Source organism: Trypanosoma cruzi, genomic scaffold (assembly GCF_000209065.1).
Source record: "Trypanosoma cruzi strain CL Brener 1047053516763 genomic scaffold, whole genome shotgun sequence".
NCBI lineage: Eukaryota > Euglenozoa > Kinetoplastea > Trypanosomatida > Trypanosomatidae > Trypanosoma > Trypanosoma cruzi.
In genome coordinates, this window is record NW_001849543.1 from 154,618 (window position 1) to 167,188 (window position 12,571).

The window sequence follows — 12,571 nt, forward strand, 5'->3', positions numbered from 1 at the left end:
AGGTGAGGGCGAGAGTCCATGCAAGGGGACACACACACACAGAGAGAAGGACGAGTGTGTGTGCGGGCGGTGCACGGCTCTCTCTCCCTCACTCTCACGCGGCCACCACCGCAGCCGCAGCCGCACACGCAACAAGAAGAAGAAGAAGCAAAAGAGGGGAGGTGGTGTGGGTTGCATCCGTGTTTTGACTGTAGTTCTTCTCATTTGCTGAATTTGTCTTTGGCTGTTGAGTTTTTATCCCATGCGTTGTTGTGTTGGATACTTCCGAGAGTGCTCCTCCACTGCGTTGGGATTCTGTATTTTGGTCCCCTGATGATTTTTTTGTCTCGTTCGTTTGTGAATGGTCATTTTTCTGTTGTTCTTCCAAAGAGTCTTGGAGTTCGTCTCCCGCGGCGTCGTGGCCAAGACTGTGACCCCCTGCTGAGGCAGAATTGTTTCTTTGCTTTTCAGTGTTGGATGACACCGTTGGCTGTCCTTCGGGCGAAGAGGTGCCCTGACTCCCTGTTTCCTTTTGTGCCAAAACTTCTTCTGGGGATGCAATCCGCTCATCGGATGAAACACTGACCGGGGCTGTTTTTCCATTGCCACCTTGACTTGAGGAAATAACGGCAGAGCGAGAGTCCGGAGGTTCACTTCCACCACCAACAGAATGGCCAGCACCGGGAACAGCAGGAACAAGACCGGAAAAAGCAGGACCATCACCAGCGCCCGCAGGACCATGACCAGGAATACCGGGACCATGACCGGGACCAACAGGACGATGACCAGCAGCACCACGAGCAGAACCAGGGCCAGGAATAGCACCAGGAATGGCAGCACCGGGATCAGCAGCATCATGAATAGGAGTACCAAGACTGGAAAAAGCAGCAGCACCGGGACCAGCAGTACCATGAATAGGAGTACCATGACCGGGAGCAACAGAACCAGGAATATTAGCATCAGGACCGGGAAAAGCAGGATCACGAAGAGGACCAGGACCAGCAGCGGCAGCACCAAGACTGGAAAAAGCAGCAGCACCATCACTGGAAACAGCAACACCAGGAATAGGAGCATCAGCAGCACGAACAGGAGCAGGAATAGCACCAGGGCCATCACTGGGAACATCAACACCGGGAATAGCAGCACGAAGACCGGGAACAGTGGGACGGGGAATGGAGGCACCACGATCGGAAAAAGCAGGACTAAGACCCGTGGCTCCACTTAAAGGTAAATTAGTAACTCCTGGAGAAGAAACTTCTTCACGAGCTTCGGCTTGCATAGCAGAGATAAACGATGCTGACAGCAAAAGCGGTGTGGATAAGTTTTTAATAGATCCGTTTGACAAAAACGACGTATTCCTTCCAAACCCTCTCGACGCCATGTAGCCGCCCAGTGAATTGTTGTCAGGGTTCCTCGCATAAACCCTACCGGCACCGCACCACAGCACGCAGAGGGCACACACCAGCAGCACACGGCCAGTCATCATCATCATCATCACTCCTGTCACTTGCGTGTAGCCTTCAGCACAAACTAACAACACTTCAACGCAGAGTGAAAGCAAAAGGCAGAGACAAGTCACAAAATAACACGCACCGTAAACAACGGCAGCAGCCCTGCAGAGGAATGCACACCGACCCGCACACCAGAAGTAAAAAAGCAATACCAAAACGAAAAAGAGTAGTTGAGTGCCCAACAGGAGTCTCCTCCTCCAAAAAAAATACACTTCAGCAGAATCATCATTTCATACGCCATGCAGCAAAGCAGGACTGTGTTTATATGTACATGCGTACAGTGCCTGCACAAGGAAAAAATTATTACTGTTCCACAAGCCCACACAACATCCCTCACATTTCATGCGGCATCCGGTCTGTCTCTCCACTCCTCCTTTTGTGTCGTCCGTGGAGCGCACAGACGTGGGGCCTGTACCGCGTGTGGGCAACAGAAGCAATCAAGAGGGAAAACAATTCGCTCATGACGGTGCGCAGCAACCGACCATTAAGTAAAACTAAAGAAAAAGGTACTCCCATTGTTCCATGTAAACAGCATTAAAAAGAACATCAAAAAAAGAAAGCCCGCAGGGAACGCGGCAAATATTCTCCGTGAGAAGTCGCAAATCCACACTCCGTGGCTCAGAACACTGCCACAACCACACACAGTCCCAAAAGCAGAAGCAGCAGTGGTGTTTCCACACACGAGGTGATACGTTCGCCGCTGCTCACCGTCGGCAAGGACAAGTCACCTTCGAACCAGACGTCTCTACTCTCTTAGATCTTTTTTTTGTTTAAAGAAGATGTGGTCTGTGTGGCGCTGCTGCACGCATCGCTGTTTGTGGGCTCCTTAGTGGCGGGGCGTGTGCTCGAGGACCATGGATACAGTCCCATCGCCCGTACACATCGGTGGTATTGGACGTAATGATGTCATTATATTTTTTTTCCTACTCTTACCGGCATGTCTAGCTATACAATGCCATCTGAGTGCCGAAGAGGTGGTCGAGCAGCAAAATGAGTTTCCTACTATGAGGCAGCTGCCATTGAGAGAACTTTCCGAGGCGAAGGTCCTGTTCAATGCCCAGCCGTCGACGCACAGCCAAGGCGCCTGGACATTCTAGAAGCAGATGGTGCAAGATTTCCTGCGGGCCAATTGGCGTGCTTGTGGAAGCTGGCTGATCCTGCGGCAGCAGAGATCGCCTCCTGGCACTGCTGTTTCGATGCCGTGTGGCGTCTGGGTTGTGTGCGCAGCGATTTCTGTGCGGTGCGGTGCTTCTCCGTGTGGGGAAAACCATGTCACAGAAATCACATTTGAGCTCGGGAAGCGGTGGAGGATGTTCCGGGTGAAATGACCGACAGTGACTGACGAGACCCGAGAATCCCGTCAATGTAGAATCACAGTGCGGACATTTCTCCTTCCGACGGCGTGTGAGGGTCCGTCCCCTTACTGGAGGGACGTCTTCCTCCCTCGCCGACGGGGGAACAGTGTCCGTCCCCGGTGCGGTTGGATCGTTGTTAGAGCGCATATATGCAGACTGTTCCGGTGAGATGTTGCAGAATCGGCATTGGTTCGTGCAATCTCTCACAGCCCAGTATAGTCGACCCCAGAGCTCAGATTCCCCGCACCTTGCCCTTGCGAGGTGAACCAGTTCCTGACGGTGTAGAACTTCCTGAGTGATCAGGTCCTTACCGCTGAGATCGGATGGCCTTGTGCCGCAAAGCAAGTAGCGATGAGTGTCTTGACGAATGGTACCACGCCACTTGTTGGTGAGCTGGGCAGTAAAACATGTCAGCAGATCCGTATGCCATAAAGGTGCGATTCCTTGCTCCGTGTATTGTCCACTTTCCATAGTCTGCGTCGCATACTGATCTGCAAGCTCGTTAGCATGTACTCCACAATGTCCGTAACAAAACTGCAGGTGCACGGACCAGCCAGCACACGTCAGTGTCAGGAGACGCTGCCAGATCTGATCCTCTGTCCAGTCTGTCTGACTGAGCGGGCCCTTGTTTAGAGCCGCTAGAAGAGACTGACTGTCCGTAACCACAAGCAGGGTTTTACGCCTGTGTTGGATACGAGGGATCATCAGCTTCTCCAGGGCTAGAAGCAGCGCACGGGATTCCGTCCTGTAGCTGCATGGGCGTGCACCGCAGTTTATGCTGGCCTTTTCTATTATCTCCGATGAGTTGAGGGATGAAAGCAGTATTCCAACCCCTGCTGACTTGGGAACGTCGACACCGCCATCGGTCGCAAGTATCCACGAACGATGGCTGTGCAGCGCCAGAGCCTCTTCGCTGACTCTGCGCTTTTCCCGTACCAGCTCTTCTTCGTCAGTTATTGAGTGGTCTATCGGAAGTTCCACACCGATGGTGACCCGGCGAGCGGAGGCCGCAAACCAGGGAGGAATGGAGCTGCGAAAGAACCGCTCTTCGCGTGGTGAGCTCTCGGTGATGCCATAGTCCTTTGCGTATGCGTCTACGAAGGCACATAGCTCGTCCCGAGATAATGGCGAGATGCGGAATCCGGCGCGAGGCGGTGGCTCAGGCGGGGGTCTCCGCATCCAGTCCATCTGACATGCGCGTGTGTTCTCAAATATCGAGAGCCGTGCGCTCAGGCAAAGGACGTGGAGCGGCGGCATATTAGCCTCCAGTAGCGCGGATTCCGGGCCGACAGTGCTCGGAACTCCGCTGGCAATGCGTGCCAGAGTTGCGTACGTCTTCTGCATCTCATTCTTCGCCGAATCCGTCGCTGCTGCCCATATGAGCTCGCTGCCATAGCGTAATTTGGAAGCACCGTATCCAATGACGAACGTGCGTAGGTCATGTGGAGATGGTCCCGCCTCTTTGTGCGCTATGCAGCGTAGCTGCGATATCCGTTGCGAAGTGGCAGCGCATTGCTTGGTGGCCGCCACATTTAGCGTCAGTCGTGGATCGAGATCCATGCCGAGAAGCTTCGTAGTTCGCGATGCCCCCATGGTCATGACTGGGATTTGACATCCAGCCACTACCAGGGGCCACTTTCCTTCACGATCATAATCTGATTCCGTGTGCGTGGAGAGTGTGAACCAAGCAGCTTCACGCTTTGACGGGTTGATGGCCAGGCCATTTTCCTGACTCCACGCATGCAGCTTTTGAAGAACCATGTTGGCAGTGGGAATGGCGTCTTCCCGGGACTGCCCCTTAACGATAATAGAGAGGTCGTCCGCATACATGTCTGCTGTGACACCCGCAAAGCTGTTCAGCAGACTGAGAAGTGGGTGTGCGTAAAGGGAGAACAAATACGGTCCCAGCACGGACCCCTGAGGAACTCCTCGCAGCATGGGACGCCGATCGCTGTGTCTGTGGCCAACTCGTGTCTTCGCGTAGCGACCACATAGAAAGTTTCTAAGCCACCCTCTACAATTCACCCCCGGAATATTAGCCAGCAAGCGACTGAGGACTCGATGATCTATGGAGTCAAAAGCCCTGCTGAAATCAACCAGCACCAGCAGGGTCCGATGGGGTCTGTAGTGGAGTTGATTGCCAACACCGCTCTTCTTGGGAAGGTTCACTTGGAAATAATGATTTCTATTATGCTCCACTTCGTGTATCAGGTGTGCCAGCTGCATCGTCGTGGTACGCATACTACGATATGCATACTGGTGGGGGTGCGGCGTCCACACCCAAAGCAATCTCTTCAGTACCATTTTCTCAGCAACCTTACTCACAATGGAAGTAAGGCTGATGGGTCGATATGACTCAAACAGTTCCGGCGACTTACCGGGTTTTAAGAGTGGAACGATGGTAGCGCGTCTCCACTCAGCCGGAATCGTACCGGTCGTCCAGCTGTGGTTAATGCAGCGAAGAAGGAATCGGAGGCCCTTTGACGAAATATGTCGCAGTGCCTCACTGTAGACTTCATCCGGTCCGGGGGCCTTGCCATACGGCGTATTACGTAGCGCAGCAAGCAGTTCCGTACGATTAAAAGGTGCATCAAGAGGGGAGTGAAGATGAGCAACTAAACCGGATGTGGTGGCAGCTTCGTTTTTATCCTGTGGCTCAGAACTAGATGAGAGTGAAGAACCTGAAGTAAATGAGGCAGCAGACTCGTTGTTGTTCTGCTGCCCAAAAAGAAAAGAAGCGTTAATGTTCAAAGATGCACTCTGTCTGTTGATGCCTTTGGAAAACCTAACTGCCTTGTGAGAGGGGTGAAATGGAAGAAAGATGCGATTGAGAGCATTCGCTGCTCTCCTTGCTGTTTTATAAGTGTGTTGACCATCTCCTAATAAAATTGATGTGGGAGATGGAAGTGATGCCTTTTTTCGTCCGGAAATGTATTTCCAAGCGAGTGGCTCGCCTGGATTTAACTTGCTGATGCGGCGTAGATACGTGTTGCGCAAGCGCTCTCGGAGTAGGAGGAAGAATTGACTCCTTGTCCGTTGCATGTCTGCCTCACGGTCGGGCGTCGGTAACTGTAGATAGCGGGCCTTGCTGTCCGTAGCAATCCGCTCTGCCTCCATGAGAGTGTCGTCCCAAAGCCTGGGACCGTCCTTGTGCATGCCGCGGGGGCAATGTCGTCGATACGAAGTTATAAGCGCTCTCGTGAAGGCCTTAATGCCGGTGGACTGCTTTTTATAGTCATATGCCGGAAGTTGTGCGTCGAAGTCCTTAATGAATAAATCCCACTTGCACTTCCCCCAACTGTGGAATATCCTAGGTGCCGAAGGTATGGTATCCTTAAATGCCTGATGCAGCGTGAATGTCAGCATATAATGATCACTAAGCGGCGACACAGAAGCTGACCAATCCGACACAGTCAAATGCTTTGAACATGTCAGATCGATACAGGATCGTTCTCTTGTGCCACGGGCATACGTGATCTCACCAGGGGTGTTAACCAAGGTGAGTCCCGCATCCGTGCACAGTTCTAAAAATTCTGCAGCAACCTCGCTTGGAGAAGTCTCCAAGAATGGCTCCCACTGTGGGTGATGCATGTTGAAATCCCCGCACAGCAGGAGCGGCGACGAGGCTGGAAGGCAGTTTACTAACCGCCTGAAGGATTGCGTTACTTGCGGTGGTGGTCTCATATAGGCACTCGCTACAATAAGATCACGGTTCTGGTCCAGAGCAACCTGGACCACCACCACTTCATGGCTGGTGTCATGCTGGGGGATGGTGAGGGGTATACGCTTGGAGCGGAGAGTTTTCCGCACCAGCACCGCCACACCGCCTCCCTTGCCGATGCGCGACTGTGCATAGAGCACATAATCTCCAGTGTGCATGCTGGCGATCTGCTCTGACGACTTCCAAGTCTCCTGAATGGCTATTATGTCTGCTCCTTGCGCCATTAATGTTGCGAGTTTTGACGGCGTGAGGCAAGAAACGTTCATCTGGAGTACTGCTATGGGGCCTGGGTTCTGCCCAATTTCTCCGCTTAGCAGTAGCTTTTGTCGTTGCGCGTCACATACGGCACGCAAACGGTATGTGTAGCGCTGATAAGCGCCGATGGAATTCAGCAGCGGATAGAAATACCGCTCCGCGGGCAACCATGTAAATGGCTCCATCTGGTGCCCTTCTGACCCGTTTGTGCGGCGCCTCCTCCATCTCCGCGTGCAGCGGATGGGCAGCAGGCGCTTAGCTTCCTCTCTAGCAAAGAGTACTAGACCCTGGCACCACGTTGAGGTGGCCGGCTGAGCCAGGGGCCGCTCCAGATCGTGCAACGTCACATTTCTTGATGCGTTTTTGGTGTTCCGGGGACGTTGTGACCATTCATTCCTCCCGAAATTTTCCCAGGAACGCGCTCGCCGCTGCCGTCAACGGCTTCAATCTTACGGGCATCCTTCGAGCCCACTGCCTTCGTCAACGCGGTTGCGGGCGCATTGTTCGTCTCAAATGCATTCGGATCCATTTCTATGTTCCGACTCATGGCAATGCTAGGCTTCCTCTTGGGTGGTGTCGGAGCCACGTTTTCTTTCGGATCGGTGGCAATGCGAGGCTTTTTCCCACACGTGTTGGTCGCCGTGTTGGATGCGGGACTCCGATCGACGATGTTGGGTCCGTCAGCCGCCGCAGACTGTCGCCAATCCTCGTTCTGACGTGACGGCTCAGCATTCACTTGCGGCACAGTTGTCCCACCAGATTTTGTGTCATCCTCCCTTCACGGGGTGGCGGCAACTGACGGATGCCCGTCCGGTCAGCATCGCTGCTCCGTGCAGGCGGATGGATGGTTCCATCGGGGAAAATTGACGCCACCACAATTCATAGGGCCGGCGTATTTATGCGTCGTCAAATTCATCGTGAAGGCAGCGGTGGCCCCTTCCTCTTTCCGTTGCACAGCTGGCAGCACAGTTGCTACATGTGTGCACCGCACTGGCCACATGGCACACAGCACCCAGCTCACCATTCCTCCCGTGCATGCGCACACCAAAGCCACTGAAAGTGTAATTCTCATGCTGAGCCTCAGCACCGGCAGCAGAACAATTCCTTCACGCCCAAACGCCCACGCACGCGATAGCTCAGGCTGCCGTCACTCGGAGCACACGACACATCCACCGGCACAACCACCGCATCCGCATCACCAGATACATCTCCAGCACTCCCAGCGGCCGACACGCACAAGAGCGAACTGCCAGCATGCACTGCAAAAGAAGCATTCAAATCCACAGCAATGTGCATCTTGTGTGTGTGTGGTTGTGTGTGCCTGCAGAAACACAGAGCAAAGAAGTAGAAAAATGGAAGCAGAGTGTGTGGAGAGACGCACAAAATGTACAGCGGAGGTGCGTGGCGGAAGCAACAAGAAGAAGACCGCTCAAACTCATGACTGCACCGCAGCCCAAGCAGCGGCAACTCACACAAGATTTATTTAAAACAAAAAAGCTTTCCCCTTCAACTTACACAAACCCCACCACACAAAATAATTATAAATAAAAGAGAGAAATCGTCCATTACTGTTCCACACAAATTAACAAAAGGCAGCCGGCTGCCGTGTGGCCACACCAAACTGTCTGTATGTATTTTGCCCGAAAAGAAAATTAAAAAGATGGTTGCGTGTGCTTCGACCGTCCGACCCTCCGTGTGTCCGCACATCGTTTATATTTCATGGGGTCATCCGCGTGTTGCTGCTCCCCTCAGCCCTCTCATCGGCGCGTGAGTGCGGCCCGCAGAGCACAGTCACTCGTGTGTGGGGACTGAGAGAAGCACGCAGACATGACGGCAGTCGCGTCACTCCATCGGGGGAGTGAGCGCAGCAAAAGAAAAGAAATCATCAGGAGGGAAAAGAAATGCTCACGAGGCCGACACCGAAGGAACTGCCGGCGCGTGAAATAAACACGTAAAAAGAAAAAAAAACATACACGGTGATTGCCCCAAAAGCAAAAAAAAAAAAAAAAATGAAAAAAGAATTTTGAAACAGACAGAAAAAAAATTAAAAAAATTAAAACAATAAAAGAAGAAAAACAAAAAGCCGAAGCGTGGGACGACCAGCGCACACACACTCTCATTACTCCCGTAAAGCAAAACACACACACAGAGGGAGAGAGAGAGAGGTCGCCCACTCAATGCAATAAAAACAAAACAGAAACAGTTACGGTGCTCCGCCCATGCAGCCAGGCAGGACGGCAGCGGTGCGTGTCGTGCAAAAGAGAGCACCAACGGGCCTGCATGGGTGTGCATGCATATATACAATGGGCACATTATGTGTGTGCCTCGTGGGGTGAGGTGAGGGCGAGAGTCCATGCAAGGGGACAAACACACAGAGAGAGTGAAGGACGAGTGTGTGTGCGGGCGGTGCACGGCTCTCTCCCTCACTCTCACGCGGTCACCACCGCAGCAGCAGCCGCACACGCAACAAGAAGAAGAAGCAAAAGAGGGGAGGTGGTGTGGGAGACCGCGGTGCTGCCATCACTGTCGTCCGTATTTGCGGTGTGATTTGTTTGGGCGGCGGCGATTGTTTCTGTTTTTTGTGTTGTTGCCTCACTCATTGTTGTGGAAACTTTGGTTTTGCGAGAATCGGAGTCGTCGTGTGATTTGTTAGGGTTGGGCCGTTGAGCATCATTCTCATCAGCCTCACTCTCGGCTTCACCACTGCCACTTGTAGAAGTGGATGGTGCTGTATTTCTCGCTTGACTTCCCGCAGATGCATTCAGCATCGAATCCGGTGTGGTTGTTTCTTGACCATGTTGCTCTGAGAAAGCATCTTTTAATGGCGGCTCAGGTGCACTGGACTCCGTTTTGGTTTGTAACAGTGACTTATCATGCGATTCTTGTGATGGATTCCGTGAATCTGTTGGTTCTATTGTTCGACTTCCATTCCTTGATGACGGTTCTGCGGGTGCTGGTGGTCGCGCTGGCCCTGTTGGTGCAGTTGGGCCTCCTCCTTCTGTCGGTGCTGTTGTTTGTACCTGCAATTGTTGTGGCGGTGGTTTTTGCGATAGTGACTGTTGTGTCCCTTTTACTACTTCCTCTGCTGGTGGATACGCATCTTTTTCCTTTTCTTCTTCTGGAGTTTCTTCTTGAGATTCTTTTTGCGTTGACTGCTCTGAAAGCCTTTCGTGATTTCTTGAATTTTCAACATCTTCTGCAACGTTTTCCTGTACTCCATCTTCGTTTTGATAATTTTTTTCTCCCCTTCCTTCCGAATATGCTCCCGGAATCCTTTCTTGTGATACTTCACTTTCTGGTACCATTGGTAGTGGACCTGATGTGCCTATTCCTGTCGGTGAAGGTGGTGCTGGTCCCGGCCCGCCATTACCGTCATTCGAACGACCAACAGGAGAAACGACAACAATTGCCGTATCCTCCCCTTCATCACATCTACTGCCGGCACCGCACCACAGCACGCAGAGGGCACACACCAGCAGCACACGGCCAGTCATCATCATCGCCATCACTCCTGTCACTTGCGTGTAGCCTTCAGCACAAACTAACAACGCGTCAACGCAGAGTGAAAGCAAAAGGAGAGACAAGTCACACAGCCACGCAGAATAGCAAATGATAACAGCAATAGAGCACACACCATGAGACAGAGGGAAACAGTGGGAGAGAAAAACGTACAATGCCCCGCAGCAATTAAACAGTAATAAAACACTAAACAAGTAAAAACAAAGCAAAAGAAAACAAACAGCAACACCAAATGGATTCTGTGCACATGCGCCCATCCACAATTATGTGCCCAATTAAGCAATCCTGTGTGTGCCATGAATATGAGTGTGTCTGGGATGCGTTCAACGTGACGGATACAGGGAGCAGCAACGCGGAGCACACAGCAGGGAAGCGAAAGCAAATGAAGCAAAACACAATCATTATTTTCTCTTATTTATTTACATCAGACCACAGTAGACGCGCAAAAATCCCGCAGTTGAGTGCTGGCACGCACAGCCCACATACACCTCTTCAGCCCAGAGTGGTGTACGCCAGCGCGGATGCGGCGAGCAGCAGCGGGGCACACACCCACGCAGAGCTGCTGAGGCTGCTGTCGACTTCGCGAAGACGTGACGGTGCGCGGGTGGTCGTCGTGGTTGGAGTCTCTGTAGTTGTGGCCTTACCAATTGGTGCCTGTGTTGTAGTGGTGGTCGTGGTGGTAGTAGTTGGTGCCATTGTTGTAGTCGTGGTCGTCGTATTTATTGCATTTGGTTTCTCATTTTGTTCATTTGCCTTATCGGTATTAGTATTTTCTGTTCGTTCCTCAGTAGATTTTCCATCATCTTCTTCCTTTGTCTTATTGAGATTACTTTGTGGTTCTGCCGCCTCTTGCATTGTACCAGTTGTCTGTGACGTATGAAGCACCGTATTTCCTGCGTGCTCCGTCCCCTTTTTCTCCTTTTTCGTCTCTGGCGAAGGAGAAGCTTTAATAGGCAATTCCGTTACCTGCTTTGGTTCCTCCGTCCGATTATCCTCCAGATTAGAACCCTTTTCAGATCTTTCTTCTTTAACTCCACTCCCTGCCGCCGTCACGCACGCGGACGGGCAGCAGCACAGGGCGAGCACCAACAGGGCGCACAGCAGACGGCACGTCGTCATCGTGAGTGTGGTCGTTCAGTGGTGTGGAGCTGATCCGCACAGTGAGGGAAATGGAGAGCAGCAGGGGAGACGAGAGGTGCGGCAGACACACACAGAGGGCACACCACATGAGGAGAGGGCAGCAGCCAGGCATGCACCGTACGCCGCACACCACGCACGACACACACTCCAATCCACGGCAGCAGGCACACACACACACAGCCCTGCCGCAACACCAACACACAGATGGAGGAGGAAGAAGCAAACAGGAGCGGCACACAAGGCTCCACCGCATGCACATACGGCGAGAGCAGTCCGTCGTGTCGGCACCCCTCACGGAGAGTACACACACACAAGAGAAGGCGCAGTGCACACAGCAACACAAAAGCAAAGTAACAATAAAAAAGGGAGATCCCCGCACACCACGCGGATTGTTGGTCCACGGGAGCGCAGCCAATATTCATCACAAAAACAGTTCAGTTACCATCGGCCTTCGTTCATATTCAGCGCACACCACTTCATGCAGGCCCGGCACCACCACCGCAGCAGCAGCACGCATACGTGAAAATAAGCCCAGGGAATAGAAGAGTGCAGGAAACCATTTATTTGTGTTCCTGTTTGGATACTGGCAGATGCCTGCATGCGTTGTTTTGTTTTTGCGGAGGGTAAATCTTAATGCCTGGATCGTGTGTTGGGGATTTCTGCGGGGTGCGCAATTATTTATTTTTTCCTCTCGTGAATGTTTCTTGTGTTGGTGCAGCCAATAATTCGGTGTCAGTCGTTCCTGCCTTTCGCTGGTAAAGTGCTGCAATAAAGAATAATCTTCTGAGCCGCTGGCCAGGTTCTGCGTTTCTCAATAATAGAAACCAAAAAAGATGGAAATAAGTAAGGGATCAACGGAATAAGAGTGGATTCACCACATCCTCAAAGTTCAGCACCAGGTGACTGTATGTTTATACACCATCCGTCAGCCACAAGCGTGGCCCGCTCACTCTATTCGGGTAGGATACATGTATTTATGTATTACTTACGACGTGGCTGACTTTTGGGGTCCTGCAGCCACAAGACCACGCCGCGTGGTGGGAATTAAAAGGGGGCGGGTGCGATGGTAAAAATAAAAATAAAAATTATCC

At 52.2% G+C, this 12,571-nt stretch overlaps 3 protein-coding genes across 3 annotated transcripts, besides 12 other annotated features; all 3 read right to left on the reverse strand.

Annotated features, from left to right (window-relative positions):
- Positions 1–11,048: part of a sequence feature (areas not merged during assembly with more than two copies in the genome that could not be assigned to a particular haplotype) that runs on past the window's edge.
- Tc00.1047053510483.154 (mucin-associated surface protein (MASP), putative) lies at positions 95–1,474 on the reverse strand (the record flags this gene model as incomplete). The annotated part of the gene is made up of 1 exon (XM_815381.1): positions 95–1,474. One exon carries the CDS (start codon positions 1,472–1,474, stop codon positions 95–97), a length of 1,380 nt encoding a protein of 459 aa, XP_820474.1.
- Positions 766–890: a microsatellite.
- Positions 914–1,086: a microsatellite.
- Positions 2,406–7,143: a mobile genetic element.
- Positions 8,815–8,903: a sequence feature (A-rich).
- Tc00.1047053510483.180 (mucin-associated surface protein (MASP), putative) lies at positions 9,251–10,327 on the reverse strand (the record flags this gene model as incomplete). The annotated part of the gene is made up of 1 exon (XM_815369.1): positions 9,251–10,327. The coding sequence occupies one exon, from the start codon at positions 10,325–10,327 to the stop codon at positions 9,251–9,253; it is 1,077 nt and encodes a 358-aa protein (XP_820462.1).
- Positions 10,511–10,560: a microsatellite.
- On the reverse strand, positions 10,833–11,459 carry Tc00.1047053510483.190 (mucin TcMUCII, putative; the record flags this gene model as incomplete). The annotated part of the gene is made up of 1 exon (XM_815370.1): positions 10,833–11,459. The coding sequence occupies one exon, from the start codon at positions 11,457–11,459 to the stop codon at positions 10,833–10,835; it is 627 nt and encodes a 208-aa protein (XP_820463.1).
- Positions 11,049–11,055: a sequence feature (areas merged during assembly that could not be assigned to a particular haplotype. This can correspond to areas where the two haplotypes were merged or to regions with more than two copies in the genome that were merged during assembly.).
- Positions 11,056–11,359: a sequence feature (areas merged during assembly that could not be assigned to a particular haplotype. This can correspond to areas where the two haplotypes were merged or to regions with more than two copies in the genome that were merged during assembly.).
- Positions 11,360–11,390: a sequence feature (areas merged during assembly that could not be assigned to a particular haplotype. This can correspond to areas where the two haplotypes were merged or to regions with more than two copies in the genome that were merged during assembly.).
- Positions 11,391–12,571: part of a sequence feature (areas not merged during assembly with more than two copies in the genome that could not be assigned to a particular haplotype) that runs on past the window's edge.
- Positions 12,255–12,571: part of a mobile genetic element that runs on past the window's edge.
- Positions 12,548–12,569: a sequence feature (AT_rich).